Source organism: Manacus vitellinus, unplaced genomic scaffold (genome assembly GCF_001715985.3).
Source record: "Manacus vitellinus isolate BGI_N305 unplaced genomic scaffold, ASM171598v3 scaffold_12_pilon, whole genome shotgun sequence".
Lineage (NCBI taxonomy): Eukaryota > Metazoa > Chordata > Aves > Passeriformes > Pipridae > Manacus > Manacus vitellinus.
This window is the reverse complement of record NW_021938949.1, coordinates 1,290,891-1,317,843: the sequence shown is the minus strand read 5'-3', so window position 1 is coordinate 1,317,843 and position 26,953 is coordinate 1,290,891. Positions and strand designations below refer to the sequence as shown.

The following is a 26,953-nucleotide window of genomic DNA, read 5'->3' as shown; positions in this document are numbered from 1 at the left end:
AGATTGATGATGAATTCCTGACTTTTGGCAAAGGAAGATAAACAAATCAACAAATGCTAGTCCTCAAAATAACATGCTTTGGAGGTGGGAAAGTACTGAGGTATGAGTTGTGATCTACATTTGTATTTGATATGTTTGTAGACTATGAGTGTTTCCTTTTCTTACTGTATAGACAGTGAAGAGATCCTGTGGTACACTAACTTATTTTGCATAAAGGATTTTATTCCTATCCCTGCCACCTATAGATGCTAGTGGTTCCTCCTGCATCCAGTCCTCAGGGTCTAAGCACACTGTCAGAGCATGTGATTGTATCTGACAGGTTCTCATGATCTTGATGGAAAAGATGGGATGGAGAGAGATGGGATCTTGTGTGGTCAGGCGGGATTATAAACCATGCAAAGTTTATAGGCTGTTAGCAGTCGTAGGAAAAGGAAAAAAATACCTTGGAGTGGTGGGATGGATGAGCTTTTGAGCCAAATATTTGAGAGCATTTGAACCAAATATGTGAGAGCACTTGAACAAAGGGGATGGGTGACCTTGGCCAAGTGAGGGGAGGAAATGAGATGATCTGCTTCTGGAGGGAGCTGAGTTTTAAGTTTTGAGTTGGTAGAAATAAATGTGGAACACTGCAAAAAAACAGTGTTTAACTTAGGGAGAACTTAATGAGAAAAAGGGCATGTGTGTGTAGGGAGACAACAGGAAGATGAAGAGAGATAAAATCTGAACTTACTTTTGGACAAGAAGGCAAGAAAAGCCTCGGGGTCCGTGGGAGAGACACTTTGCTTTCTGCTGCCACTCTCTGTATCTGTATTTACATAAAACAAAGGGAAAGCTCAGTGTCAGCCTTCCCTCTGCAGGTCTTGTGTGTCTGATCTGTACTGCCAGCCTAAGTCAGACTGTAGCTCTCCTTGGGCAGACGGCCATGCTTTCCCCTTTGTTTGTTCCATGAAAGGTACAATGTCAGCATCCATTAATTAAGTCCTTTGCTGATTGTAATACATTCCATTTATCCAGGCTCAGGCAGGACTCCAAGACTATTGGGATGTTTCCCGGGAATCCCAGGATTTGACAATCTGTGTATGCTGGAGAACTTCAGCCTTTGCTAACCAATAGGCAAAAATATTGAGAAAAAAACTGTTCAGCACAGTAATACAATTTTACATGTCATGAAATATAGCTTGTTCTCACTGATGACCTGAACTGTGGTTCAGGAAAGGTGCTAAGGTTGTGAGCAATGAATAAGGGTGGATTAGATTATAGCTATTTCTGAAGCGTGCTTTAGAGACTACTGCTTTGGAATTGTTCAAGTGGTGGGAAGCTAAATACCAATCCAATATCCATGGAGTATTTATATATTGGTAGCCTGTATGGATTTAAGTGTTAGGTTCTAGCGAGGTGTATGAGCAAAACCACCCTTATTTCCTTCCTTAGAAGTCAATAAATTGCAGCAAAAAGCCATGATTGGAGAAAACCTCTGATGGAGGCACTATGCCCATGAGAGATTCACAGCCTGAAACATCCAGGGGAGAACTTGCAGCTCTCAATTATAAGAAGAAAATGCCACCCACACACAGAGTGTCCTTGTACTTGTTTTGATAAATACATCAAAACTGTCAGTGTTTGTGACATTAAGGGAAACCCACTTTCCCTTTATGCCTCAGCTCTTTCTTCTTCAGCCTCTTGTTGTTTTAGTTAAGTATTTAATATCACTGGGTAAGGTTTGGTTTTAAATGCCTAAAACTGGGGAATAACTATTCCTACTTATATTGGTTTTTTTAGCTCAGGACTAGAAAATGTTGTCTCCTCTGCTATACATTGCACAGGATTACAGCTAGTCGTCCACTCCTGTTGTTTAAAGACATGAAGATAATTAGAAAAATGATCCTAAGGCCCCAGGGGATGTTCAAAGTCATGTATTCCCACCTGCTAGGACAGAGAGACCGTCATTTACAAGCTGATGTATCTAAGAGAGTGGATTGGTTTTCTCTCACCCTTCAGTGATCAAAGCCAAGTGCATTTGACAGTAAAACAAAATGCACATGTGTGGGACCTTCTGGGACAGGTTGTACCACAGGATCAGGGGAGGGGAGCTGAGAGGAAGTAGATGCATCATTTTGTGGTTCCCTCATTTGTTAGTAATGAAATTAATGACAAGTGAGGATCCTTAAGTTGGGAACCCATCGAGGCATCAGGAAGGTGTGCTGAGGAAAGACAGCTGGTAAGGCCATGTCTGACTGTTCATAGCACTTGTGGAGCTTGCTTCTGCTCCCAGTTTGGAGCTTGAATTCATTAACCTCTGGGGCGCACCGAGGACTCAAAGGAACCACGGGGAAGGGCGGTGTCATGTGTGCACTCCTGGAAGGATTTGTTGTTAGAGTGAGTGATATCTGTATTGTGGCCAGGATATTAAATCTCAAGGCAATTGGCAAAGCCATTTTAGTGCATTTTTAAAAGCATGTTAATGACACACTGAGGTTTGGCTGATTGCTGTTATTATAGAAGAGTAAGAAAAAAAATACCTAAATGAATCTGCTATGGCAATTATTAGGTGATGAGACTCAGATGGCCTAATGTAAGAGCATGTAGTGATGGAGACTGCAACCTGAGCTGGAGTAGCAAGCCAAAATCAGCAGGGAAAGGATCATCCGTGGATTCTATATCACAGACAACCTAATTATCTCTAAGGTGGGGGCTTTATTACATTACTAGGAAGGACTGTTTTCTGAACAAGCACCCAAGCTGCCAATAAAGGAGGGGGTAATGGATCTAGCTAATATTGATTCTGGTTCAGAAGGGATTTGAATAGATGTATGTCACTCAGCAGCAGAAAACATGTCTCTAGTACTCGATCTGGCAGATGCAAGAAAAAACGATTTATTTACATTCTTATAAATGCTCAAACAACCTCAAGAAGTTTTTTTTACTTTAAAAACCATGCTGCAAAGACCTGGTAGGAATGTTGGGGAGATGGCATATTTCTCAGGTACACAAAGGCTAATCTGTCTGTGGGGTTTCCCATTTGATGCCTCTTCTTGATTCCTGAATTTTGATATTTTTTTATTGAATCAAATAGAACTTTTGTGTTGCTTTTCATTTTGTTTGTCCAGCTGCGTTTTCCCCCTTGATGTAATGCAAGAATTTCCTTTGCACTTAGAAGGAACAGTGTAAAATGGAAATAAGAAGTGATGTCTGGAGAAAAGAGAAAATCAAATGATTGTGATCAAAGGTGTTGTTTGGCTCAAAGTGAATGCTGCTGACATGTACTTGGTGTTTCACAAGTACATTCAGAGAACTATGTTAATGGAAAAATCCTCTGCTCTGAGATGTGTGTCACAGATTGGTCAGACACTGGAAGCAGTGCTAACAGCAATGCTCTCTTGGCAAAAAAAGAAATAAGAATTGTAGTGTATTTGCAGAATTGTTCATGTTTCTGGATGTGTTTTGATGTTAAATTTGGTTGTTCTTTTGGATGTGATTGCACTGGGGTATACCCAAGGTGTTTCTCTTTGCAATTTCAACTTCTTTTATTTGCTTCATTTAAAATAAATGGAGAAAGCTCAGATAGTCTGATTTTCAAAGGGATTACAACTCTGTAAATTTGCTTTTCAATTTAATTCCCAGTATATAGCTTATCCAATTTTAAATACCTTGTTTTAGCTCCAAGGGAGGTCCAGTAAAGAGCCGGTACAATGATCAAATATTTGGAAGGTCTCAGCCAGGAGCAGAAGGTGGAAACTGCTCTATCCTTAGTGAAATCCAGTCTTAGCATCAAGTAGACTGTGATTTGCAAAGGCTACAGAACAGCAGGTGACAGCAGGCACCACCACACACTGCCTCTAATCAGGCATATGGGCCTTTTCCAGTGGCCTTTTGCCACTGCCCTACTGTGTGGAATTGCCACGTATTCACAGATGAGTACTCGTGGTGATAGTGCCAAAGGGAAGACCTGGGAAAGGAAAGGTGATGCTTTAGAGTGTGCTCAGGAGCCTATAGCAAGGACAAAGCCTGGCACTCAGTGCCTGGCCCAGGGCAATGGGACATGGGCGAAGTGATGGAGCCTCCAAGGGCTCTCAGAAGGAGAGAAGGTGGTCCCACCTTCAGATCCGACAAAGTACCAGCAATTCCTCTACCAAGCATCACCCTGTTGCCATCACCAGACCAGACCCCCAGTGGGTGGGCTGTGGGAACTGATCTGTGTCAGGCTGCACCAACCTGGTTGTGTTGCCCTTGCAATTATGACTCGTCCTTCCTGACTAGTAACCATTCACTTTGATGAGATAACCAGTACTGCGGAGTCCACTGCTTCCCTGCAGAGTAAAGACTTGTGGGGGCTGCAGCAGCTTGGAATTATGTGTCTGTGAGAAAGGAAGATACATTTCAGCTCTAAAGCGTTTCCACTTTTATCCTGTTGTAATTTCGCAGGGACGTTTTTCTGCTGTGCTTAGGCTGCTGTTTTTATTTCCCCTTCTGCCTGAAGGTTCGGTTGAGCAACAGAAACAGCAAGGAAATTTGTCCATTATGAGAAAGAGACAAGATGCTGTCAATGTACAAACTAAAGAAGCAGATACAAAAGAGAAACTTATATTTGTTCTTTTCACTTTTTTTCACTTGCAACTACAACATGGAGCTGAATTTTCAGAAAAGTGTACATGTTTTAAATCTGTTGTGTCCCCTTTGGATCTCAAGGTCAGACTGCTTAATATTTTATTTTCCCTTACACATAGTATGTCCTGTGTATTCAGCTCATGGGCAGGAATAGTCTACAAGATCATACTGACAATGAAAGCACATTTGCATCGTGTCTGTACTGATATTACCAAAAAGACTAGTGAACAGGAAGGAAAAGCAGGCAGTAAAGCTACTTCAGGAACAACAAGAAAGCACCTTTGGCAACTGCATCCTAGTAACTGTTGCTATAGAAACTTTAGCTACCTTTATTCTCACTATGACCTTGATTTTTCTTAACAGGATACATTAAAATGATGTACACTGTGGGGCAAGATTCTCTGTGATTTGGTAAATTCTGTCACTGAGCTTATCTCATATAAGGGATGAAGGAATGACCATGTGGTGTAGTGCTCCTCAAAGTTTTTGTGTCAGTCCTAACTCTTTCTAAGATATTATCAGAAAAAAGATTGTTTTCTTTTGTGTTGTGGCATTTTACTGAGGTAATTAATACCAGCACATAAAATTGCATCAGATGCCTGTTTTCTTAGTCTCCATGAGTACCAAAAGCAGTGTTTTTGTGGTAGGTTCTCCACATCACCTCACTGCCAGCATGCTCCCACAGTGATGCAGCACTTTTACCTCTCTGAGCTGTAGTGACATTCCTTTGCCTTTATACATCTCCATGCAGTAACTTAAAGTCCCTTGCAAAGGCTTATCACACCCCTCAAGGGTAGAGAAGAAGCATGCTATGTACTGAGGAGCAGCATTGCTACCAAATACTTCCACCACTGCTACTGCAGCTCTCACCCAGACCTTGGCATGCAGAGAGACTGGAAGAATATGGTATATGCACCAGAACATGTTAAACAACATCCAGTAACCCAGCCCCAACTGCTCTGGAAACTGGGGAGCTACACCAGGGAATAGTGCACCCAGTTGATTGTTATCCTGCTGCTGGCAATCAGGAGCCTTGTAGTCCTGAGTTACCTGAACTTAAATCTGTATTATTATTACTGTTGTTGTTGTTATTACTTCTTTTCTTAATATAAGAAGGCCCCAGATTCAGGCATGTGTTGTTGGATACTGGGCAAGTAGGGTGAGAAGAGCCCCCTTGGCTTGGAAGTTTGATATTTTGGAGTGGGGTGAAGAGGGTGCTCAGGTATCTTAGTTGCATGTATACACTCCTGGGGAGCAACAAGAATGGGCAAGGTCAGGAGAAATGTCTGGTTGCAAGTTACCTTGGGACTAGCCAACTTTATCAGGAAGGTCTGCCAGTGTTTAACTTGCTGCGTGAGTGGATCCATCACAAGAAACGGGATATTAGGAGTTTTGGTGTGCTCCTAGTGGGATTGGGGTGTTCACAACCCTCATGAAATGCAGTCTGATTGGGGTACAGCTGGCTGACAGATGGGAGAGGCTGTAAAGGTTGCTTGAGTGAGAAGGGGAACACCATTTCCAAATGTGTCCTCTTCAAATGTCACCAAGGCAAGGGTATTTTGAAAAGAATTTAGTGTGTAACGACTAGAGATAAAAACATAATTTTGCTCCAGATTATCAAGTGACAATTAGTGAATTTATTTCAAACCTTCAGGCTATACAGCACACCTTAAATGAATTTAACTAGATCCTGATGTAAATCACACAAACTTTTCCAACTCTGTGTTGGTTACAGCAGAAGCAGAATGAGGAAGGTTTGCCCATGGTGAGAAAGCCTCTCACTTGAGTATGTAAACAAACAGAAAGCAATTGTGACACCTCAAAGGTACTGCAGGGGCCACAGACATAACTTGAGGTATTATACAGGTTTAGGGACAATAGTAACAGTCCCCACTCTTAGGGATCAGTGGTGTATTTGAAAGATCATGTCTCTGGACAAACAGCCGCAGTAGGGATTAAATCCAAATCCACTCAATTCTTAAGAAGGGGTAATATTACCTCTTAGTCAAAGCTGTAATAAGCTCATCAGCCACATGAGAGAAGCAGACTTACTAGAGGCTACAGTCTTCATTAAGCAGTAATCTACTACTATGTTTATGATGATAAATTATTGCCCTACATTTTGTTTGATGGGTTACACAGAAGATCCGGTGTCTGGTCACTGGATTGAGTCAGAAGAAATGAGAGCTTGTTTGCCATGCTGCAGCATGAGGTCTAAAAAAGCCACATTGCATCAGAGGTAGTTCTTCCTCTCCCTGCCTGCGTGCCTGCATGGAGGGGGTTGATGTTGCAGGCTGGAACCACTGGTTTTCCATCTGCATGAGCAAGTAGCCAGTGGGGGAGGCTGAAACTTTTCCTGGACACAAATCAGCAACATGCACAGGTCAGTGGGTGCTCTGAGCCTGTGAGCAAGCCTGCTCACAGGCACCTCCTTCCCTTTTCTCTTCCAGTTTCAACTCCTGGTTGATGTTGCTTTTTATTCTGAGCTTTTCTTCTCTTCTTCGTCATCATTTTTTTTTTTTCCCCTTCAGCACTTAGTTGAATTTTCTTGCACTTCTGTCATTCCAGACAATTGGCACCCCTTCCCTTGCTTTTAAAAATGCCCTTCAAATTCTCTCTGACCTCTTAGATACTTGGAATGAGAGCTGCTGGGGGCGCCTAGTCAAAACCTATCCATACCGCTGCAAGTCAGATTTTGGCTTTTAGATGGTAATTAGTGGGGAATTGTAAGTCAGATTCTCTAACCATGATTAGTCTTTAATACAAAAGAAAGAGTAGGGGAAGGAGAGCAGCCTGTGACTTTCAGGCACACCAAGCACCCGCTGACAACAATGGCTTTGGCTGGGGTGCTGCTGCCTTTTGGCCCCTTTCTCCTACATTCTCAGTTCATCTTACAACATTCATTTCTGTAAATATTGTCCTGTTTCAGAGTGGGTAGTTTCATCTTGTCAGGCAGAAGCAAATGCCAGTCCAAGGATATTTGTCTGTTCCCCACAGCCACTGCACAGTATGCATTCCTTGTTTGGCCGCTGCTCTCCTCCCTCAAAGCCAAGGGAACGGAGAAAACATGGAAAGTGCAGAGAAAAATAATCAAGTCTGTGGCCTAAGGGAAATTAAAGCCTCTCTTCTGTGGCCTGAGGACTTTAGCAGGAAGAGGCAGTTTGAGGAAGACCCTACTGTGCACATCATGGAGGCCACGGGCATTGTCTGCCCTTCAAAGCCTGCTGAGCTTTGAAACCCCATCATGGGGTTTCCATTTCCAACCACCATGTCCATTCCCCTGGAATTAGCCACGTGTCAAAGACATCAGCTGTAAGTTTTTCAGCTTGATTTCTGCATTCTTAATCTGTGACCTAAGCGTGAACACTAAGGGGCCCTTATCAAAATACAGGTTTGATTTTTCCTGCTTTTTGCTGTGTCTGTGGTATGTACTTTATCTCCCATTAGTGCTTCTTTAGTGAACAGTTTGGTGTAGCAAGCTGTAGTGTCCCTTTGTAACTGAAACCCACGGGAAGTGCAGCCTTCCCCTCACAGAGGTCGTAGCTGACATGAGCAGCCGTTTGATGCTGACTCCTGGTAGCACATGGACAACACTCCCCATGTTTTCAGGATTTGGATGTTACAATCCAGTGCACAGTTGCTTTACGAATCTTCTTTTATTGCCTAACCCTGTTGGCCACTACAGCCAGGATCAGCAGGTTGCTTGGCTTGCCTAGATTAAACTCTTGAGACAGAGCATTTTGCAATTATGCCCCTCAGCTACAACTCTCTGCCATTCCCAGCCTGTGTTATTTAAACCAAGGCTGTTTCTTATGTCCTTTAATTTCCTGTACCAATGCCAGCTTACAGTGGTGATTACAGCCTGATAGATAGGTAGGTAGGCTGCTGCTTTTAACTTTTCTGAATCAATGACACTAATTTTATTGTGATCAATTGAATAGCATCCTGTGACGCTCCTGTGGAGGATGGTATATTTATGTAGCTTGTTGTTGCTGCCCATCCCTGTGCATCAGAGGAGAGTACAATCCTCTGAAATGCTTCCCTGAGGTGAAAGAAACTAAAGGGTTTGCTGAAAAATCCAAAGGGGTAGGCTTAATATTCTACATCTAAGATAAATGTAGTAAAATCTTAAGACTCCTTAAAAAAATCCTCAGAGGAAATGGTGTCAGTTGCAGAATAATATTCTCACGTGAGAGCCTTACACCTCAATTTCTGTAGTGTTTTTCTGGGAAGCAGTATTTTGTTTTCCTCTCAGTGTTTTTAACACATTCCCATACCCTGTGGGTTATCGCTTCTGTTGGCTACAAAAGAGGGTGAGCATGAATGAGGAGTTGACAACTGGGATATTCTGTCTCAAGTGCCCAGTTGCCGTAAGAAGGATGTAAACTAACATCAACAGCATTTTTGAGCTGGGGTTCATGCTTTTTGTGCTGCAGCAGCTTGTTTGAATGCTCTTAAAACTGAACATAATATTAGAGAAGCATTTTGTCCTGGTTTCAGCTGGGATAGAGTTAATTTTCTTCCTAGTAGCTGGTGCAGTGCTGTGTTTTGGATTTAGGATGAGAATGATGTTGATAACACACTGGTGTTTTCAGTTGTTGCTAAGTAGTGTTTCTGCTAAGTGAAAGACTTTTCAGCTTCTCATGCTCTGCCAGCAAGGAGGCTGGGGGGGCACAAGAAGCTGGGAGGGGACACAACTGGGACAGCTGACCCCAACTGGGCAAAGGGATATTCCATATCATAGGAAGTTGTGCTCAGTATATAAACTGTGGGGAAAACTGGCCAGGGGGGCACTGCTTGGGAATTGGCTGGGCACTGATCAGCAAAAGGTGATTGTGCATCACTTGTATCTTCTAATTATTTTATTATTCTCATTATTATTACCATCTTTATTATTTTGTTCCTTTTCTGTGCTATTAAACTCTGTTTATGTCAATCCGTGAGATTTCTTACTGTTACTCTTCCAATTCTCTCCCCCATCCCACTGGGGCAGGGTTGAGTGAGAAGCTGTGTGGGGCTTAGTCCCCATCTGGGGTTAAACCATGACATGTGTACACTCACTGTGGAGTCAGACAGATCTTTGCACACCAGCAGTCTACTGTGAGTGGAAAGGTCTTTTAAGACATGTAAAGACAGAATGAAAAAATGCTAATTGTATCATGAGCAGAAAGTATTAATCTGAGCCACCATTGTTCACTTTCCCAGTCAGAAGGATTGCATCTCCATGTCCTAGGGCTTTATAAACAGTTGTGCTAAAGTGCTTTGAGCAGTTGCTCAAATATTCTTCTGCATCAAAACAGTTTCCCTAAAAAGCAACATTGGCATTGAACCTAAGAGTGACTTTGTAGCCTCTAATCTGCGCCAAGAGGTTCCTGTGAAAATACAACTGCAATGTTCATAATATCCACCTTCCTTCAGACTTTGCTGTTCAAAATGGTGAAGAAATTTTTAGAAGAAATTCTCTCTTTCGTTAATATTAATGGCAAAATTTCCATTTTGCCTAAGGTTTTAGGCAACTTATGCTAGATGAAGCCTAATTTCCAAATGACTGCCCTGCTGAGGTTTAGGTTCACCAGTAAAGTAACCACCATCAAGTTTCTCACAGCTGTATTCAGATGTTTTAACCATTAATAATAACATTAAAATATGAGTGATGAGTCCAGTTCAGTGGAGCCACTTGGGATTGGCCTTTTGTGGGAGACTAAGGAAAGGGCTGTCACCTCTGGACATGATCACTGAGCTTCCAGGCAAGCACAGTCTGTGAGTGAAATCCTTTTCTCATGGCAAAGAGAACAAACCTTACAAAAATTTTCATGTCCTGTATAGACACGATGTCTTAGCGCAAACAAGCGAGAAGGGTTTCCTTCTTGAGAGCCCAGAGAATCCATTTCCCAGAGCTCTTGAACAGTGTGAGCAGCACGTCATGGGCAATGAAGGCTGTTTTCAGCAGCAGATCAGAGGCAGGAATCTCATGTGTCTACAGCAGAGAGTGACAGCAGATGATGCCTTTGGGAGAGAGGAGATTTATTGAAAAGGCTGCCTCAAAAAAGGACATGGGTGTACAAGAGAGATTCAGTGTGCATCTGCATATTTTATGCAGAAAAAGCTGACATTTCTGCATTTTATTATCTTCTAACTCAGTAATGTTACTGTAATTTTTATTCAAATGTAGCTTTTATTGGGAAACAATAGGCAGTCAATGTAGGAAAGATCTAGAAGGAGGCATTTCCAGACTGGCAGGGAAAAAATTAGAATTGACTCTCTTTTTCTTTCTTTGTGAGATACAACTGTTATTATCTAAATTCTCAACTGAGATAAGCTAACTTGGCTCTACCTAAGGTGACAGAATCACTTATTATACTCTCACTTGCGTGTTACATTTAATTCACTAAACATCAGCTGTTCATTTTTTATTGCTTATTCTGAAAACTGCTGTAAACAAGGATCTGCACACACTTTGCAGTGCTTCAGCACTCCTTTTATCAGTGTTCAAAGCAAATTTACTTTAAAATTTGTGCTTGACTACTGATGTTAAATTAAGATTATTAAAGTGTTGTTGAATGTCTAATATTTGTGGCAGACACCATAGATTTGTGTAACTACAGAATCTATAGCAATGTATTCTCATCTCAACATGTAATACAAGGTTGCTATCCTGTGCTGTAAAAAATTTAAATTATATCAGAATCAAATTTGTATTTTTTAAAGAAAAAGAACACTGATTTTCACACTGAGACACACTTTGCTTTCTCAGGGATCCTTTTTTTTTTTTTTTGGTGGCATTTTAAAAATTGCTTTGTATTATTTGTGTTGCTGCTTTGCATTTAAAATTGTGACAATATTCTACTTTGGTAAAAAATGCCAGTGATTGAGAAGCTCTAGATGGTTTTGCCAGGAGAAAATAAAGGTAAAAGCTGTACACATTGGACACACTCTACATGACTGGTGACATGTATAAGATGGTTGGATGTTACCATAATCACACTGCATGAAGGCAGTTTAGAAAACCTTGATTCCCCCATCCAACAGGAAGAACATCATGCCAGGACAGAGGGTATTGCTCTGGTCTCATGACACTGCCTGGAAGTTGGTGCCTCTCAATGTCTCTGGTCTCTGACAAAGTGCTTTCACAATCCCTCTTGTTCCAACCATCCCTATTTGTGTCAGCTGGAATTTTCACCAAATTGTACCAGGTTCATCTCTAGCTGAAGGATAAGGAGAACATACTGTACGTTCTGCTGAGATCTGCTTCTCCAGATAATTAGATGCTGCCCACCTAACGAATTCCCAAATACCACAGGGCTCCAGTACACTGGCAACACCCTTGATCCAATAATCACTTCTTAGGATACAGAAGTAATCCTTTGCATATTGCTCCATGTCTTCAGTTTCTGATGGGTCATATTTTGTGTTTGGAGAGCAGGTGTGGGGTTTTGACTAATTGTATTGCACAGCTGTGGGGGAGAGGATGGCACATCGACCTGGGATCTCTTCTACCTTGTGTTTCACTTGATGATGCAGTTCAGTACTTACACAGCATCACTGAGAGCAGTCTTTATCTCTTCTGGCATATGGGGCTAGAAAATTACTTGTAAAGAGCCTCCAAGGTTAATGAGAGCCAGTGAAATTCATGCTATCTTCATGCAATTTAATGCAGTAATCTGCAAGACACACAAGGAACGCTTTTTGCTGGCAGAAATAGAAAAAATGTCATGACCCCAGACTGCGGTGGTGAGTGGAACAAAAGGGCTGGGTTTCTTAGATTAAAGATTTAATCCTTGCAGGGGGGTGAGCATAAGGTCAGACACAGTAAGCAATTGGGAAGGTGCTCAGATAGCACACGCTGGTGTTTCCAGCCTGTGTCAGACTACATAACCAGAAAAGCAGGTTCACCATCACAGTATTACCTGCAACTGTAACAGGAGACACCAAGTATATGATTCTTAGAAATAAGTGCCAAGAGAAACCATAGTTAAACACTTAACTCCTGCTTCGGTACCTAATTCCATTCTATTCCAAATATGTGCTAGATGCTCATTTCTCATTGCAGCTTATATTATGGTTACAGTTTATCCTTTCCAAGGAAAAAGAAGATTGCAAAGATCTTTGGTATTGAGAAGTAGCATCCACCTGTTTCCTGTGTTTTTATCCAGTGGAGGAATTTACCACCTGTGATGTGTGCTCTTAATCAAGGGCATTCTGTGCATTTCCCTGGAAATCAGTTTCTCCATGTTGAAGCCACCTAAGATGTATTTCATAGATTGTATTTCACTTTTTGCAGCTCATGCCCTGAGGGGTACATATGTCTGAAGGCTGGGGAAAATCCTGACCATGGTTACACAAGCTTTGACACTTTTGGCTGGGCCTTTCTCTCTTTGTTCCGTCTTATGACTCAAGATTGTTGGGAGCGTCTTTACCAACAGGTATGATATTATTTTATTGCTGTTAAAAATTATAAATAAATACACCATCTTTTACAGTTACATTAATAATTAAAGACAAGGCAGAATTGCTGGTTATTAAGTAAACTGTGCTCTTTGTGTGTGTTCTGGAGAAGGACCTTCAACTGTTACAATTAATTTATTTTCTTAAGAGTGATAATATCAAAAGACATTAGACTGCATGTTTGGGGAAGTTGGGGAAAAGTGGTACTGAGAGAAAGACACTTTGAATGACTAATTCACCTGAGTCTAAGTGAAGTTCACCTCTTGAGAAAGATCACCACGTCACCACTTGATGATTTTTTTGATGGATGGTGTAACACAAACTAATCTTTTGAGTCCAGCTCAAAAAAGGGCTAGAAAAGCACCTGTGTGCTTGGCATAACTGGTTTTTCAAGGCACGGTAATGAACACAAAATCAGCAAATGGCAAGACTACCTGGTACACATCAGTTCTCTCTGCTGCAAGCTCTTCATCATGGAGAGACAGAGGCATGAATGGGGTCAGACTCAACCTACACTCACTTTGGAAGGTAACCTGCGAGTATATGCTCATTTTAGCACTCATTTCCTGGAATGTATGCGAACTCTGAAGAACTAAATATCACAGTTTGGCACAGAATGACATACTCTGTCCATGTTGCCACTGAAGATTTACTGCCTCATCTCAAAATCGCCCAAACTGGAAAACGGTCATAAGGAAATCAAGAGACAGTGCTGACAGAACTACTCTGAAAGTACTGAGATAGACATCGTTGAAGATTTTGGGGACTTCAGCTTCACACAGAGCCAGTTATAGAATTTCACTTCAGGGAAATGTAGAACAATTAAAATGAAGATTCTTTAAACAACCGTATTCACTTGACACAGAGCTGCGTGTACAACTCTGGGAGACAGAAACTGTCAGGGCAAATAAGGATGAACATCTCTCCCTTTTATTATTTGACCTTATAATATCAAACAGTGTTTTCTATCAGTAATATCAAGTCACTGACCATGGGACATATCTGTTACATATCTGTTACATACAAGCTTGGCCTGTTCCCCTAAACTCCAGTTATCCTAATAAATACGGTGAAGAACCAGGGAATACAATCAATGGAGCCCAAGGTTTGGTTCCTCTTATCCTGAGGCAGATGTCTAAATAATGTTCAGATGAGTTGCACCCTAAAAATATGTTTTTCTCCCCACTAACTGTGAAGGACCCAGAGTGTAGGCATCTGAAGGGATACAACATGAGTCCCACTTGGATGGTTTCTAAACACTGGTCAAAAACAGATTGAGCTGTGTGTAGGAATTTTTCACTGCAACTGATTGTAAGATTATCTATTCTAAAAGAAAACCAGCAGAGATATTTGGTAAAGGAGGGAAGCATTCTTCTTTTAGAAATTAATTCACTGCAAGGCACATAATTTTTGACCAAGATATAAATATTTATCAGTGAGAAGATTATTTCCTTGGATGTGGTTGTCATTTCTCATCAAAGGGTTTCTGCTTGAGCTATTAACAAAGGCTAGATTCAATTATATTGTAAATCTAAGAGTTTAAAAAAAATGTATTTAAAAAATAATGTTTTTTCTTTTAAGAAAGCACTTTTTTCTTTTAAAAAGCATTGTAAACAAATGATTAATGATTTTACTTCTGTGCTTACAGACTCTCAGATCTGCTGGGAAGATCTACATGCTTTTTTTTATGCTGGTCATCTTTCTGGGTTCATTTTATCTGGTCAACCTGATTCTGGCTGTTGTGGCCATGGCATATGAAGAGCAGAACCAAGCCACTATTGCTGAAACAGAAGAGAAGGAAAGAAAGTTTCGAGAAGCCATGGAGATGTTAAAGAAGGAGCAGGAGGTCAGTGAACTATGTGACATGATTAGCCTTGGGTAACTTGAGCAGATGGTAACTTGAGATTCACGTTCTCTTTATTTTACATTTATCTGATAACCAAAGTAAGATGCTGCTTTTGCCTGAAAGCAGCTTAATGTTTATTGTACTGGACAGAGTTATTACTGTTTCTATGAAAGCAAAATGAGGGTTCTCCCTGTTAAGACTGAGGCCATTAAAGGCTTACATATCCGGAGTTGTACTGATTTAACTATACTATATATGCCGGCAGAGAAATTTATATTGGGTGGCATGTAAGATGTTTTAATGATGGTGAAACTACATGGGCATTTGAGCATAAACCAGCTGTTTTGGTAGCTCAGCCATAGCACCAGATGAACTTTCTTCCACCACCACTTTAGCACAACTTCATTTCCTGACTCGTTCAACCTGCCAATTGTTTGATAATGAAAATAAAGATGTAGGATAACCTCTTTGAATTACCTACAATTTAATTCCTGAAAAAGTAAACAGGCAAAGCTTGAGGTTCAGCTTTGAAAATTATGCAGAGGGTGTGGATTTAATGTTATGTCGTAAGTTTAAACAAGCCAGGGAGGCCAAATGGTGGATGTAGCCTTATAGCCTTAATAACACTACTTAATTTTCATGTGGTTTGTGTAGGGTAGAAAGCCCTTATTAAACAGCGGAAGAGAACATTTTAGGTGCTGTGAACCAGAAGACAATAAGAAAATTAGTCTGAAATAACACGTAGCACTGTAGCACAGAGAAATAAAACCCTGATACACAATATAAACTAATATACATAATTTTCTTTTGAGTACATATGGTTTCAGGGCCTAATCCAAAGCCCATTTAAATCCTCAGAAAGAAAATGCAATTCTCTCTTGACAAAGTGCTACTAGAGGCTTATGCATCATTTAAGTCCTTTTAAATATCCTCTTTGATAGTTTAAGTAATAGGTAAATGCAATTTAGTCCATGTACAGGCACTTTGAACAGAATAACTCTCTGCCATAACCTAAGGGAGCAAACTGAGCTCCAACTCACACTTATTTTATACAATTTTTCATGTGTTTTGACTCCAGCTGAGCTCTTCCTCATAACAGTCAACTTTGGTAGCCCCAACTATAATTAAAGATATTTAAGAATTTCCTTTTGAAGGCTTTGATTTCAGTTAAGCCTGTATGTACACAAAAAAAGGAACATTAAGCCCCGAAAGTTGGAATGTGGCAAAAAAAAGCTTGCTCCTGAAAACCTAAATTGTTCCCATTTGTTTATCTGGTTTATAATATAGCCTCTTCTTCAGCCAGCCATTTCTCATTTTTCCTGTGCCCTGTTCAGTACAAAGGGTGGACAGTGCATGACTCAAGAGCAGCTCTTTGCTTTCTCATCATTTGTTCTGTTGCCTTAGGCCACCTCGAGCAGACTTCCCAACTTAGGCAGTCAAAGCCTGCTTCGAAGAGGAAGTGACTAACATCATCAGAGGTTTTTCAGTGCCTCTTGTCACTGCTCAGACTCCATGTGCTTCAAAAATACTCACTTTTATTTGTAATACTCCTGCAATATTGTCCTCATTTTATGGAAAGGAAATTTAAGAGTAGAGTGATTTGGATCTGCCATGTTCACTAATGAAGTCTAGTAAATCTGCAAATCAGCTCTTGACATCTCAAGTTAGACATTTTGAAGAAGAGGCTTAGGAAAGTGAATTGAGTGGCTGCACCATGGAGCTTTCAGGAGTCCTTCTCAGATGTCTCACCCCAGTCAAAGCTGCTCAGTTTTAGTCTTGTTCTCCAAACCTTGAGCAAGATCTTGGTTTTGACTTTCTTACTGTACTACTAAGTTCCTGCCTCAAGAACTGTCTCTTGCATAATCCCCATGTCTTGGGCTCATGTGAACTAAGCTTTCCTCCCATCCTTCAGACATTATATGTCCTTGCCAGACATGCCTGGTCCCACACACCTTTCCTGCTCCTTGAGCTGTTACAGTGGGTTATTGCTTGTAGTGCCTGAGGGACAGGACATGGTCCAGGCACAGGAACCCAAGCAGAAAGGGTGGATAGGCAGGACATGGGCACATCCTCAAGACCAGGCTGGATGGAGCACTGGGTAAACTGGTCTAGTGGAAGGTGTCTCTGCCTGTGGCAGGCTGTTGAACGAGATGATCTCTAAGGTCCCTTGCAACCCAAACAGAACTATGATTCTATGATCCTCCATTCCCTGAGGAATAATTCAGTCTGAATCCTTTTTCCAATAACTGAGAGAGGTGCACAGCGCAGAAGCAATTCCATATAAGCAAAAGGTAAGAAAATGCTAAGAAACAGAAAATTAGCTTATTTTGCAGTATGAGTACAGCATGCTTACTAGCACAACCTGCAATATTTTCTAGATCGACAAAATATGACAGCAATCAGAAAGAAAAACCAAAACTCTTTAGACCAGCTTTTACACTGTACAGTATAAAGAGACTAGAAATATAATTGATAGACCTGCTTGGGGGCTATCAGTCAATTTATACAATTGGTTTAACACATTCCTAAATCTGAGCTTAACACCAAAATGCTTAACACCAAAAGACTTGCTGAATCTTTATGAAGAGGAAGCACTTCAGCATAGCAATTAAATTGACTCCAAAAAAAACCCCCAAAAAACCCAGCCTAGACCAGTGTCTGAACCCTCCTCCTCTCTGCTCTAAGCAGCCTTGCTTATGAAAGATATTTCCCACAGGAATTAAGTTTTGTTGTGCTCTCAGCTTGATAGAGCTACAGCTACTCCTTGAAATACATGATTGATTCTTTACACGGCTGTTAAGTGCCTTCACTTTCCTTGGACTGATGCCTGTGGGAGGAAGGGAGTATTTTGCAGCGGAGAGATGATTGCCTGTTTGATTCTAGTGGCTTACAGACAATAGCACTGAGGATTCATCCGTTCCTCCTGTTCTGGGCAAACTGGAGAGGCTTTTTTTAATAATTCACTCTCTTTAGGCATCTCAGCTGGGGGCTTTGCAAACGGGCTTGTCTCCAGGCCACTGATGTGGCTACCACTGATTTCTCCGGCACCTCCAAACCTGACCTGGTGCTTTGTACTCAGAGCCCCCTCTGCCCACTCCTCCCGCCTGCACCCGGGACGGGGACCCAGCGCGTTGGTGTGAGCTCTGGCTTTCTCCCTGCTCCTATCGATCCTTCCTCCGGGATGCTCCTTTGCTCCCAAGGCTGCGTCTTTGTGCGCTCAGGGTCTCACACTCGGCTTCTGCCGGGTTTGTAGCTGTGGGTGTGTTATCATCCTCCTCCTGCAGCGATCCGGACAGGCAGCCGGCACAGCTGCGGGAGCACAGGGCAAAGCAAAGTCCACCTTATCTCCAGTTAAGCCCATGGTTTTCTCTTTGCATCTCTGATCACAGCTGCCTGTGCTGCTGCTCGGGATAAGTGTTTACAGAAACGTGCCAGCCGAATTGCCTGCTGTTCCAAGCATCCCTCTGTGATAGCGGGGGAAAAATCCCAGCTTGGATTTTTCCCTCCTACCCAGCCCTCCCACTTCAAGGGGCAGGAGTCCCAGGGGGACTTTATTCAGAGGTTCCCCAGCCTGAGGGTTTTTTTTGCCTGGCATCAGAAATGTTACTCCGGAGATGTGTGCACACAGGCTGTTCCTTCATGGAGTGTCAAAGGGTCTCTTGTGTGAGCTCTACATAGCCAACATTATTTTGTGCATGCATTCCTAATGCTCCACCACAGGATCCAGGAGGCAGACCTGGATGCGTGCATTTGTACTAGGAACCTGTCTCACTTGTTGTTTATTTTCCAGTGGCTAAATGTAGAGGTAAGAAACAGGTGAAGAGTGGTTCCAGCCACGTGAGACAGTTTTATGATTAATGATCTCCTGAAACTTTTAACGTATCTCCCATACGACCTGAAAATTTAAAATAAAAAATAATTGCTGAGGAGTGTAAGTAGTAATTTCTCACTGAAATCCTTAAATAATAATTTTTATGCCTTCTACCATCTTCTGATTTAGGCGCTCGCTGCTAAAGGAATTGATTCAATGTCACTTAGTTCATTGGAAATGTCACCCAAAAGTGGGAAAGAAAGAAGAAATAAGCGAAAGAAAAAGAAATCTTTGGGGACAGATGAGTATGTGGAAGACCAAAGGAATCCCAACTGTGATTACGACGATGGTCAGAGGAGGATGGTAAGCCATGGTCTGAAACATCATTTATTCTACACTTTCCTGGACAGGCCAGGCTCTGAACAGGCAGTTAAAGCTGAAACCTTCAGAAGAATCAGATATTTAATATCATGACTGATATCAACACAGCAAATACTGCAGACAGGCTGTGTTAGAACAGTGGAAGAATATGTATTGCCACTTTATTTTCAAAATTAATTAAAAATGCCCATTAAACATTTTTCCAAACGTTTTTTTCAATTTTTTTTCTTTTATTTTCTTTTGGCTTCAATATTGCCCACAGTCTGGTTTATTTTCTCACTTCAATTTCATTCATCTGATTATATTTATCCTATCCCTACTAGAGATGAAAAATTCTTAGAAGAAACCTGCAAAGCTTAAAAAGAAAAGAGAGGAGGAGAAAAAGAGGAAAGTTGTCTCTGAGGGCTTTTAAAATACTGTACAAAGACATTATTAACATTTTTATATTCCTTTGCTAGTTGCCTTCAAGTCAAAACTTTGTGGCACTTGTTTCTACTTTCTATTGTAGGGAAGAAAAACAGCGAGACTGTTGTTAAATAGGGTTTTATGTAAATGTTCCTGACATGCATGAATATGAATCTGCACATGCTGTATGTATCAAATGATCATAAATAGCTCCAGATAATTTGTCTTTGTTTGACTGAGGGCAAAGTTTAAATGAGTTTGTTTTGTTTTTTGAATAGCCATGTAATGGGCTAAGTCTTTTTATATTTTTTTTTGTCAGTGAATTTAGGAATACTTGGCAGCCATAAAAAGCTCATAGAAAACATGTGAGTGATGTAAGTAAACGTGACCAATTAATGACTCCCCAGCTCACAAAATTTACCCAGAGCTGGATTTCTGTTAATGACATGCATTTTTTAATCTAGTATTTTCTGTTATTGTCTCATTGGTCGAGAGGGTCGTGTAACAAATTACACATTTGGTAAAGCTAGGACTGCACTTTTAGCTTCATTCTGGGTGGGGTTTCAAGACACCACGTGCCAGAATGACCATGGATTGGAGCTGTGCATTGCCAGTTTTATTTCTTAGATTAATATTTCCTGTTTTCACTTTTCCCCCCTGGATGTCATATGCATGAGAAGCATGGGAGACACATTTCAAAGCTTATAGTAAATCTTCTCTGCAAGGCTGTGTCTGGCATGGTTGGAGGGAATAAGGCTGAGTCATCATTCAGATGCTATCTGAGCAGCTGGAAGTGTGTTGCCATCAGAAATCAGTCTCAACGACTGTGCCATCGAAACCCAGGCATGGATTTTTGACCAGTTAAAATTTGGTAGCAGTCAAAATGGGTTGTTTTTAGTTAGAAGGGGCCTGGGTTTTGTACTCCTACTTGTACCAGTGTCATTAAATGGCATCATTATGTAACTCAGTGGTGTAAGCTACAGCACAAAATTAAATCAGGCTTCATTTGGTTTGTCTGGTTTCTGTGTGCTGTGGTGATCTGACCTCTCTTCGTATGTACTTGGCTCATGGGAAAGTTCTGAAGAACCTGAAAATTCCGTACAGGCCATAAAATCAAAAATATATTCTGCCTAAAATCTCTTACTCAAATAATTTCCTCTTCAGATAAGTGGGAAGGGGATAGACTTGAATTCCTTACACATTTTCCGAACATCCTTTTTACTCTGGCAGATTTTAGGTGTGTTTAGTCCTTGGCTACATCTTGCTGGTGCTCTGGCAGAGTTGCAGTCTCACTAACTGACGTCAGAGTGGATCATCAAGGCTGATATTTGAGTGAGGGAGACTGCTGTGTACTGAGGTTACCTATCCCTTAAGCAGCCATGTGCATTGAGATAATCATTTTACAAACTAATAAACCATATCCCTCTTCTTGCTCTTGGTTTGTTTAGTTTTTTTTTCTTTTATCACCTTCTTCCGTCGTATTCTGATTCTTCTTCTTCCCTCTTCTTCTCATTTTCCCTGCAGTTCATTTCCTGCCCTATTTCTTTATCTCTTCTTCTCCCACTGCACTGTTCCTTCCCTAGCTGTTATGAAGATGTGTAACTATGCAGTAGATTGGAGCTGGATCCCCTTCCCTGCTCCTGTCTTCCACTCCTTGTGCTGCCTTCCCGGGTCCTTTGGCACTTATCATTTTGGGGAGAGTAGATGCAAAGGAAGTATCACTCCATGAGCTGAATGCCACCTTGACCCTTCCTATTTCAGTACCTCTTTAACTGTCAAGTACTAGAGAAATACCTGATGGTTAGGAATGACTGTTCAACCTCTTAACTTTGCGGAGGCTGAACGTGTGTAATTAAGTCTTTCTCTGAAGCGTTTGATTTAAAATGGGACTTGCTGCTCTCCCCAGAACTTCCTCGCTCCTGAAAACGTGTTGCAAAATGTTGTTTCTCTTTCCCCTTTCTCCTTTCTGGGGGTTTCTAGACTCTCCTTGGCATTAGTTATGGTCCCAGCGCAAACTTGGTGAAGCGCAGAACCAGCCACGGAAGCGTTTTCAGTTTCCGACTCCGTGGCAGAGACACTTGCTCCGAAACAGATTTTGCCGATGATGAGATCAGCATCGCTGGGGAAAATGAAAGCCACCGGGGCTCTCTCTTAATTCCAAGATCTGGGAGACGTCCAAGCGTGCAAAGTCAAGTGAGCCATAGTTCTCACCCTACTACTCCCAACTACACCCAGACGGGCAAAAGGAACAGCTCAGTGGATTGCAATGGTGTGGTTTCCCTGATAGGAGGAGGCATCGGGGCACTCAACCCAGACCCTACTTCTCCTGCAGGGTTACTGCTCCCCCCAGTTATTTTGGAAAAGCCTGGAACAGGTGACCTGGTGAGTACTTTATAACTTTTGTATATGATTTGAACTCTTGTTTCCTTCTAAATGTTGTTGGAGTTTGCTGTAATTTATTTATACAATATGGAGTCTTCAGGGAGAAACCCAGGCCCACCATTCCAGGCAGGGTGGGAAGACAAGGGGCTCACTCACTCAGTAATGTGTGTCTAATGCCACATCAGAGAGGTTCATACCTTCTGGTGAGACTTACTCTTCAGAGCTGGCTGGAGGCAAATACCTAAATCTTGGGCTTGACATGAATTTTCTTTACTTGAAGGGACATTTTTAAAATTGGTTTCTTTTGACTTTTGAATAGCTGACGTTGTCTGGTGGATAGAAAATTATGTTTTTTAAATGTTTGGGTGTGTCTTACCATCTTGAGACTGTGTTTTCTCTCACTGGTTGCTCTCTGTTCGCATCTGACCTCTGGTCATCTGTCGGGCCACTTGTGGAGGGTTTTTTCTACAGTCCAAAGGTTCTTCCCAGAAGGGTTTAGCATCCAATTCAAATAACACCTAGGAAATATGAGCAGATGATCAACAGACTTCAGGCCTTTTGGAGATTGCCAGAATCCTTGTTACAAAGCACTACTGCTGGGAAGCTTTTAGTAAAACTGTGAACACAATCATAAAGACTGGTACCATTAGGAGACCCAAGAACAAATTCACTTGGAAAACCATGAGATGCTTTTTTTGGAAATAGCTACTACACAGGCAGAGTAATTTGGACAGGTTGCTAGTTTGAGATGGTGGGAATTTATCTCTTTTTATGTAGTCCACATTGAAGCTCATCACTCTTTAAACAGTCTTTAAAGCAGCGGAGGTCTCTACCATAGTCAGTGTGTGCAAGATTTATTCCATCTTAGTGATCAAAAATGGATCAGAATAATCTCTCTCCCTGAAAGTGCCTCTTTCTGTTCACTTTAGCCACATGCCTTAAGTCAGGTGAGATAAAGCCCACTCAGAGTAACAAGGTGCCAAAAACAGGTTACACTGGTGGGGGAAAAAAAAGCTAATGTGATTATAACATGTATTAGGCAAGGTACCTCCTAAAGAGAAAGGTGAGTGAGATGGATCCCAGCCGTGGTGTCAGATTATCAGTAAATTGGGAAGTAGCTTTTTTCTTTAGAGCCAAGCAGCTTCTTTTCTTTCAAGCTTAGGACTGATGTTTTTTTCTTCACCTATCTGGGCATTCCCTGTAGTCCTGCAAATAGACTCTCACACCGTACATGAGAGGAGGGGCCATGCTGTGCGTGGGAAACTGGTTGGTGTGAGAATTATCTGTTATGTTGACAGTTTTGAGGCTCTTGCTGCTTTTTTGGATGTTCACACCTTAGTTCATTTAGGACTTTGGTAATCCCACTTTTATTCTCTGTGGACAAGGACAACCAGTCCTGAGACAAGTCTCTAGACAGCTGAGCAGCAGAAACACTCTTTGTAGATAAAGAAGTTTTATTGGATTTAGCTTGGTGCAAAAAACCCCAACCTGCTGTGTATTAAAGGAATTGGGGAAGAAAGTTTGTACATCTGTTTAAAAAAAAAATAAATCTGAACCAGAGTCAAAAGACCTCAGTAGATGAGTAGAGGATGTCCCCCTTTTCTCTGTAAGGAAAGCAGCTCTGCAGGTTGCTGAGGCTGTCCCAGCTGTCAGAAAAAACTTAGCAAAGCATGAGAGCACTCAACCTTTCACAGAAAATATCAGTATTTTATGCGATTGGGTCCTGAGGTGACAGGGAGGCTTTAAGCTCTGCTGGCATTTATTCTCATTTGTCGGCTTCCTGCCTTTAAAAAAAAATTAGATGTTGGAAATGGAATGGCCCAGGTGGGTGAGCTCACTTGGCAGTTCCCTGGACACCTAGGAAATAACGCCCAGGCTCTATAGTGACAGATGCTCATTCAGCGATGCGATGTGAAGGATGTTGTGTCTTCTGGAAAACAGGTTTGGTATCTAATCTATCCAGAATATGTGAGCTGGAGTTAAAAGCTAATTGGCAAGAAGCCCATTGCTGTACAGATGTATTCACTACAGGAATCATAAGTGCTGGGCACAAACGTGCAGCCTCAGCTGTGGCACAGGCAAAAAGAAATAGCAAATCCAGCACCTCAGTGTGCCTGGAGGTAAATCTGGTTGTTTCTGGACTTTGTGTTGGATTATTTTCACCTTTTTCGTGGTAAAATTTGAAGTTGAATTTGTTCTCTTTAGCAGATCTGGCTTCTCTTTATATTTTCTTGATACGTTTGGGGAAGTAAAAAAAGACATTGCAGGGTGAAGTTGCAGTTACCTCATTAACCCCACTGACCCTTCTACTGTTATTTATTTTGAATGAGAGTGAGCCCATGGTGAAAAAAGGACCCACTTGGGCCATCTGTTGTATCTTTCATGAACAAGAAATAAAGGTCCAGTCCATGAAAAGGCATCACTGTAATATGGGTCAAGCCCTGCTTGCAGCTTCCTGAGGTGTAAGTGTGGATTCAGTCATGCAAACACAATGTCTGGGTTGATGGAGCTGAAAAAACAGGATTTACAGCATTAGGTTTTGAGAATGCATTTGTTTAGGTCACTCTGCGATGCTCAGTAGTATCAGTCCAATTGTTGCTAAGTGGGGAGATCACTGAATTCTGGTTTGGGGAAAGCTCAGAAGAGCACTTCTGATTTAAAAGGCAGAGTAAATATTGAAGAAGGTCTGACCATCTCTGGTTTTAAGTTTCTGAACTTCAACCCTTAAGTAGACCATAGCTGTAGCAAATGATTTCAAAGTGGGCCTTCCTAAGGTTTCTCAGGGAAAGCACAGTCACCAGCCACTCTTAAGCATTTTAGCCTGACCAGTTTTAGCAATATTCAGCCTGAAGAGTTTACCCCAGGCAAAGTGTTTGACACCACAATGCACAACTTCCATGTCTTTGTGTCATTGCAACTGCTGCCCCCTGTCCCAGCCAAGGGCTATTTGCCCACAGGAGTGGCTGCAGGTGGTAGCTGAGCTGACATGAAAGCATCTGTGCAACTTCTGCCCTCTCCCACAAGAGAGGTGGCTGCAGCAGCTTATCCCACTACTCAGGCTGGTGACTCACATGACTGGTGTCCTGACACTTGGCTGCAGAAGAGCAACTGAGCTAAGCAAAAGTTTGAAAGTGGCTCTTCATATGGCCCTGGCTGCCTGGCACAGATGTGTGTTTCAATGAGAAACCAAGTGTGCTTGCACTTTCCATCTCCTTCCCCTAATCCCTAAATTCAGCTAGTGAAACAGGAGAAATTTCATATCATCTCCATGGATGGTGCTCAGGCCCATCAGTGCTGTCAGCAGGGGCAGTCTGACCGGTCAGCAGGTTTGCTGGCCTTGGGCAGCACAGTCTGTTCAGAGTGGCATCTGCTCATGAAGTCTTCTGCATCAAAGTGGCTTCAAGTGCACAGCCTGAGCCAGAGGAGGGGCATCCTACCCTCTGCAGGGAACCTGTGCATGTCTACACACTTTTCTACACCCACTGGTGTTCCCTTGGCACAGAAGAGCACATGCAAGGAGTGGTGGCATCATTGCTGAGGAGCTGCCCTTGGCAGCACAGGGGGTTCGCTGCAGTGCTCAAGACAGAGAGCCCACAGAGGTCACATGAAGAGCAAAGTGGTGCAATGTGAAGTGTAGTCTGCAAAAACCCTTCACAAAGGCAGCCCTGGGTCAGGCAGTCATCAGCTCGATGTGAAGAGTGACGGGTGTTCAAGTCTGAGGGGTGCTGGGAGCTTGTCCCAAGAAACCCATGGTTAAGTCCTAGTCACTGTCCTGGAATTCTCCAGTGTATCCTGCAGAAGACTCAGTCAGGGCTGCCCTGTTCTCCTACCAGCTTTATTCAAGTGGTCCAGCTGCTGATTTCATCAGACTTACCCCAGTGTAAATAAGACACGAGCAGACCTGGAGACTGTACCTAAGTCCTAATTCTTTTTGGCTTGACCAGAGACTGAGGGGCTTGAAAAATGGTATGTTTTTTTATGCTCGTGCTGATTGCTGGGTGGGATTTTTGGCTATTACTTTATTTAGAGAAGGTCTATGCATTATGTAAGTGACTTCAGGGCACAATCCAACCAAAAGTTTCTGCCCATTCCTGCAGTATTTATTTGTAGCTTTGTATTGCTCTGTTGTGTCGTGGTGTTTCTTAGTTAGGAGGTTAGAATAACATCTCCCTTCACAAGGTATTGATATGCTTCACCAGAATTGGATTTAGTTAATGAGCTGTTACCTGGAGCTCAATTTATTCATGGGATCTGATGAGGTTAAATAAGATATCACTTACTGTTGTTAAGAACCTCTTGAGGGTTAATAAACACTCATGACAGCATCCCCTCTTGCCTCCTAAACCAGCTGGAGCCCTTCCTGTAACAGTGCAAGGAAATCATGAGGTTTTAGTTTAACCTGACTTTCCAATTATTCTGAAGTGGAAGAGAAATGGGCGCAGGACTAAGGAGGTGGTGGTTTGCAAATAGGCTGTTAGCTGATGGTCCCCATTGCTTTGCTCTTCCTGGGGTGCCTGCTCACCAGATCTTCCCATCAGTCCAGGAGCAGAGTGGGACAACCTGTGGTGTGGCTTTGGGATGGGCCACGAGGCCAAGGCTGGAGCCACACAGAGTCTCCCTCTTGTAGATATAACCTTTCCTGAATTTCCTCTTGGTAACACTCATGGTTTTTTTTTTTAAGAAGCTAGAAATGCTGAGCACTGCTAGATTGGCAGGAGTGAAAACTACTGGGGGGTGAGCCCTTGAGAAAGGTCAGGCTATTTATTGAGAGGCTGAACTAAAAATTTAGAAGTTTACCTTCGGAAAAACTTTTTTTGATGATTTTATTTTAAAAGAAAAACAAAAAAGAAAAACAAAAGACCTTGGCTTTTGTTGCAACTAAGCATAAAAGGCTTTTGCTGACCACATTGCTTCGAGGTTTTCTTGTTGACCCTAAAACCACCCCGAGGTAAAATTTCTTTTTTTCCCTTCTTGCTTTGCCACAGGACTGGTAAAAAGGGAAAATGTTAGCAGTTTCCATGTTCAGAAATAAAGGTCAACAAAACAAGTCATCCAAAAATCACTACCAATAAGTTATA

General features: G+C 41.9%; 1 protein-coding gene across 3 annotated transcripts in view; it reads left to right on the top strand.

Annotated features, from left to right (window-relative positions):
* Window positions 1-26,953, top strand: part of LOC103755782 (sodium channel protein type 5 subunit alpha) — a 205,952-nt gene that overhangs the window by 74,053 nt on the left and 104,946 nt on the right. For 2 of the 3 annotated variants that reach the window (XM_025896818.2, XM_025896817.2), the window contains exons 1-4: window positions 12,288-12,336; window positions 12,887-13,028; window positions 14,699-14,896; window positions 18,897-19,070. In XM_025896818.2, coding sequence (XP_025752603.1) covers window positions 12,993-13,028; window positions 14,699-14,896; window positions 18,897-19,070 — 408 coding nt within the window. In that variant the 5' untranslated portion in view covers window positions 12,288-12,336; window positions 12,887-12,992. Of the gene's footprint in view, window positions 1-12,287; window positions 12,337-12,886; window positions 13,029-14,698; window positions 14,897-18,896; window positions 19,071-21,473; window positions 21,876-26,953 lie in introns of those variants that run through there. The other variant, XM_018089200.2, reaches the window with a different exon arrangement.